We start from the raw sequence: 5,000 nt of genomic DNA, 5'->3' as shown, positions 1-5,000 counted from the left end.
TTTCACTCGAATTTGTGCTTGTGCGTTTGAGAATGGGCGTTGTTAACTTTGATTGATATACGCTGTTAGTATTACTCAGATATTTTCGTGAATGAATGTTTTCTGGAAGATTTATATTCGGATGTTTCAGTGCTGTTTTAAGTATGATTTTTGTATACATTATAAATCTCGTATTTAAAATGATTTAATTAATTGTGGTTAACTTAATTTGAAACACTGGGTAACTTTGTGTATTTTTAATCCTTTAAGTCTTTTTTAATGCAAAATTATGAATTTTTCTTGTATGATTGCAGCTTAATTTATGTACTTTGTTGAATTCTGCAGGTTGTGTCAGCCTTAAGAGAAAATGGCCAGGAGGACATCAGCGTCAATTGGCGCGTTGCTGCCGCTGCTGATATCAGCCTTTTGCCTCTATGGTTAGTTAAACGATTTTTTGGTCATTGCTTACCTTTATAAAGCACTCCAGGGCGAAAGCAAAGAGTCGTGGATTAGTATATTATGTCCGAAGAATATAAATTAATTTATTCTTTTTCCAAACTGAATTTCTAACCGAGTGTTCTACTTGATCGCTATAATCTTCTATCACTGAAGAGGGAGGTCAAACGTTGTTCCCTTCCACCTCATTGCATATATTCCCTCGGCCAGATAGAGATACCTTTGCTTCCGACCTCGAGCTTTGCCTCCTGAAACTTACGGTTGATGTAAAGCAATTGTTTTTACCCGGACAAAGACTGGCTTTGTAAAGTATGGTTAATTCTACAACATGGAGTTTACTGATCGATTTTTACTTCGTATTTACAGTGGCAGATGCAGAGGACATACAGTGCACAGAGGTTGGCCAGTTCAGTTCACCGGGTAAGTACAGAATTACCTGTTACATTGTAGCTGTTGTAGGAGGGAGGGTGAAAAATATCACCGGAAAATCATGTTTTGCTTCGTAAAATTGCAAATGAAGTATTTACATGCAGCAACTGCTTTAGTCTGAGTGAAGTAGCCCCTTCAGTAGAAAAGTTCACTTGCTAATTTATGCAAAACAAGAAATCAATATAATATCAGGCTTAGTAGAGAATGAAAATGAGTACTAAGACAAGGGAGATTCTTAATCAGAACAATTCAGATTTGTCAGAAGTCATAGCGAAAGTGTCCCAGGATCATAACCAGTAAATCCATCAGTCATTCATACCTATTGTTTACTTGTGTTTGAGTTCACTCCACACAATTTTCATTTATAGTTTTTAGATAAAATATCCGAATTACCAAGCTAAGTTTTCAAGAATTAGATCCATAGCTGTAGAAGTTAGTGTTTTGCTCGTTGCCAGTCCATTCATTTATTTTACTTCAATGCAGTTGCACTAATTACTTTCTGTTTATAAGAGGAATTTAATTATTCGGATTTATATATTAGTGATTATAATAAAAGTGATGGTTCTGATAGTTCTAATGATGATCTTTGTTTAATATTACAGGTTCATGCGAAGAATACTATGAATGCACGCTCTACAGAGGCAGGTTATATCCGAGACTTGCAGTATGCCCAACTGGAACTATGTTTGATGATATTCTTCGTGAATGTACTCCGACTGACCAGGTCACCAGTCCCCTTCGGTGCGTGCAGGAAGAAATACCTGTTGAGAATATTGCACTTAATCCATCCAGTTTAGAACATTCTACCATCTGTGACCGTATGAATGCCGTAGAAGGCTACACCACATTGGTTACCACTACTCCCCTTATGCGTGAGTCTTTTGCCCATCAGGTCCAGTACAATAAGCACATCGCTCATTACAACAGGGATCTGGAAAAGGCCCAGAACAATACAATCCCCTGGAGAAATGGTGATAGTATTTTGAGTGGCCTTAAAAATGTTTACCACAAGGCCAATGCGTATAAAGGGGAATTTCAAAGGAAAGTAGCTATAAATAAGAAGGAGATTCAGGCTTTGTCTACCCGTGAGCTGAACCAGAAACATCTCGACAGATTGAAGAAAGACATCCAGAGTCTACAGAATGAGATCAAGGGTGCTCAAGAAGCTCTTGCAGTTACAGATGCTGCTGCTGTGCGGCAGTACTTTGAAGGTGTCATCACCTCCAAGACTCGGGAAATTGAACTTAAGCAACAGCAGATCAGTTCTTATTCTAAGGAAGGGCTTATCCTTAATGAACTGAGTAACTTCCTAGGCTTCGTCAGGGATGACGTTGATGAGGTTGGAGAGCTGGCTATGCAGTGGCAGTTGCAGTTGACCTCTCTGTTGGAGAACATTGGCAGTGATGCCGATGGGTACGACAGGTATGCAGTCAGGATGGGGGAGGATATCAAAATTTTGACTAGAGAAGAAGCTGTCATAGAGGATGGCTTGGTAGGAGTTGTAGCTGAAGAAAGGCGCCTGGAAGGAGAAAAGTCTACTCTAAATGGTCAGCTTAATACCCTAAATGCTAAAAACTCTGAGATCAGTCAGCAGGTCGCTGAGTTAGTATTTGTGATGCAAAATAAAACAGACACGTTCAGTACTTTGCAAGCTCTCTCTGCAGAGTTGGTGGCCGAATCTCATCCATGATCAATGAAAATTCAACTCAACTCGAGGTCGAAAGAGCATGTAATTTGATCATGCAGCAGGAAAATGTCGACCTTGATGTCAGTGCAGAAGAGGCTCAAGTCCGTCATTTGAGACAAGAAGCCAAGAAAAATCGTAGACAAATCAAAAGCATTTTAGACAGACTTGGTTCAATTACTGAGGAATTACGAACACTTTTCGGGAGAGTTTCTCCTCAGAAAACACGGTTGGATCAGATTAAAGTGGAAACCGCAAGTCTTCAGTCCCATGCCAATGATCTTGAAAACCTGCAGACTGGGGTTACCGCTGCTCTCAACGCCCTCGTGAAACTGGAGGAAGAACTGCAGGATCTGCAGGACACCTTTGAATCCTTATCTAGTCAGATTCAGAGCATGATTGGTCAAGCCAATGCTGCCACCGGCGACGACGACAAACAGCAACAAAGGATGGCTATTGAACAAGCGGTAGATAGTATGCAGCTCAAGTTAGAGTTGTTGAATCTTCCAGACGTTAGTAAATGTTAGAATATTAAGGAAAATGTTACGAAATAAAACTGTTAGGTAAAGAACTTCCATACTTTATGCGTAGAATAGATGGAAATATACAGGGTTACAAGGAAGTCCTATCAGTTCCACATATATTAAGAGAGAAATAGTCAATAGGCCAGTAAACTTCACACTGCTTATTTAACCTGTTATACTTTCATGCCAAATAAATATCTGTTGAATTTCTGAACACAGTTTTTTTATATCTTCCTTTGCTTTTGATGTAAGGAAAAACAGTTCTTCAAAAAGGTTTTTTTTTTTTTAAAGCGTACACACGTTCATTGTCGCTGGAGTTGACCGAATGCCGTCTGCGATACTAAAGTAATCATGAACTTATGTATTAATTTGTCCTGCGTCAAATAATGAATTATGATATTTGTGTGTGTATATATATATATATATATATATATATATATATACGTATATATATATTATATATATATATATATATATATATATAAAAACAACGGGAGCATCGCCCCCGTTATTCTCATATTTGGTAAGCGTTTAGCCAAGAGCGGAAGGCAAACTAAGTCTGGTAACACTTTCTCCCCTCTCTCTCTCTCTCTCTCTCTCTCCCTCAGACCCTGACAATAGCCTCTCTCTCTCTCTCTCTCTCTCAACCTCCACTCCATCATCTAAGGTCACCAAATCAGAGTCAGAACTACAAAAATATGCGTTTATTCAAAGTAAAGTACTAATTGGATAACTCAGGTTCTTACAGGATAATTAATAGAATGATAACTCACAGTTCAATTAACTCAGATAACCCCCCGTGAAGTAATAGTCTTAATCAGTAATAGTCAAACACCAATTATCTCCTCTCCAAAATACAGTCCCCTAACTAGGACACTTAGTCCCCTCCACTAGATCTGCTCATTGCAGCTTGGAATATCACACACTGAAAAAAAATATAACTTTCGCGAGCTATCCCGGCATCTTGCCTTTTCTCCCCGTACCTGTCTCCATCGTTCCTGGCTAATCCATGCCATTAAGAACAGACATAGCTCGTACACGTACAGACAAACTCACGCCCTTCGTCCACACCCAGAAACCACTTTCAACTGGTTTCAAAGTCATCTCTCGAACTCTCATACCCACAGGGCGACCATTGACCTGCTTCGTAAGCATCTTAATGTCACACCATCCCAGAAAAGAGTTATCAGCTTTCTTAAGCTGTCGCTCGGACTCTGTCTCCATGGGAAGTTAAATATGATGAATCTGTACATTCTTCCCTTTATATATATAATATATATATATATATATATAGATATTATTATATATATATATATATATATTATATTATATATATATATTAGTGAGATTAAGGTGAATAAAAGATTGTATTTTAAATTCTCTAGATCATTAATTGTTCAGACATATCTTCAGAGGAATGACGAAACAAAGCAGTGAAAGTGCAAATAACGATTAAATGCGGCGCTAATATGTATGTAGGAACTATTCATAATAAAGGCAACAGTCAGGTGTGAAATAAAAAGTTATTGAAAACTAGAAAAATTTCACATGCAATTGCATCAGTATTCTTACGATTAATTGCTATAATTTCTGCTTAAACGTTTCGACTGCTATTGAGAGACTAAATAAAACTGACGTGGCGTCATACCTCACCCAGATAACCTCAGTAGGAATGATTGGATATGACAAACCGAGTTTTCAAACATTCCATTTATGAACCACTAAGTATCGAGGAGAATAGAGCTCCTGACGTCTTCGCTAATTTCTGATTACGAGGATTGACTTTAAGTACAAATTTTGTTCCTAATACAGAGTTTGATATTGATTGCAATGTCCGCAGGTAAAGAAAGTTTTGGTGAGAATTCTCTTAGCGAATCCCTGTTCATTTGCAGTATTTGTAAATAGTTCTCCCTGAGTAGCGTCTTTCT

At 38.1% G+C, this 5,000-nt stretch overlaps 1 protein-coding gene across 1 annotated transcript in view; it reads left to right on the top strand.

Moving 5' to 3' along the window:
- LOC135219794 (uncharacterized) overlaps nucleotides 1-2,621 on the top strand; it is a 4,428-nt gene extending 1,807 nt beyond the window's left edge. Inside the window, exons 2-4 of the mRNA XM_064256866.1 lie at nucleotides 325-416; nucleotides 802-855; nucleotides 1,467-2,621. Of these exons, the coding sequence (XP_064112936.1) occupies nucleotides 347-416; nucleotides 802-855; nucleotides 1,467-2,554 (1,212 nt within the window). The 5' untranslated portion in view covers nucleotides 325-346 and the 3' untranslated portion in view covers nucleotides 2,555-2,621. The remainder of the gene's footprint in view (nucleotides 1-324; nucleotides 417-801; nucleotides 856-1,466) is intronic.
- The last annotated feature ends 2,379 nt before the right edge of the window (nucleotides 2,622-5,000 follow it).

The sequence above is a fragment of the Macrobrachium nipponense genome, chromosome 1 (assembly GCF_015104395.2).
Source record: "Macrobrachium nipponense isolate FS-2020 chromosome 1, ASM1510439v2, whole genome shotgun sequence".
Lineage (NCBI taxonomy): Eukaryota > Metazoa > Arthropoda > Malacostraca > Decapoda > Palaemonidae > Macrobrachium > Macrobrachium nipponense.
The sequence above is the reverse complement of the archived record's forward strand: the minus strand, read 5'-3'. Positions and strand labels throughout refer to the sequence as shown.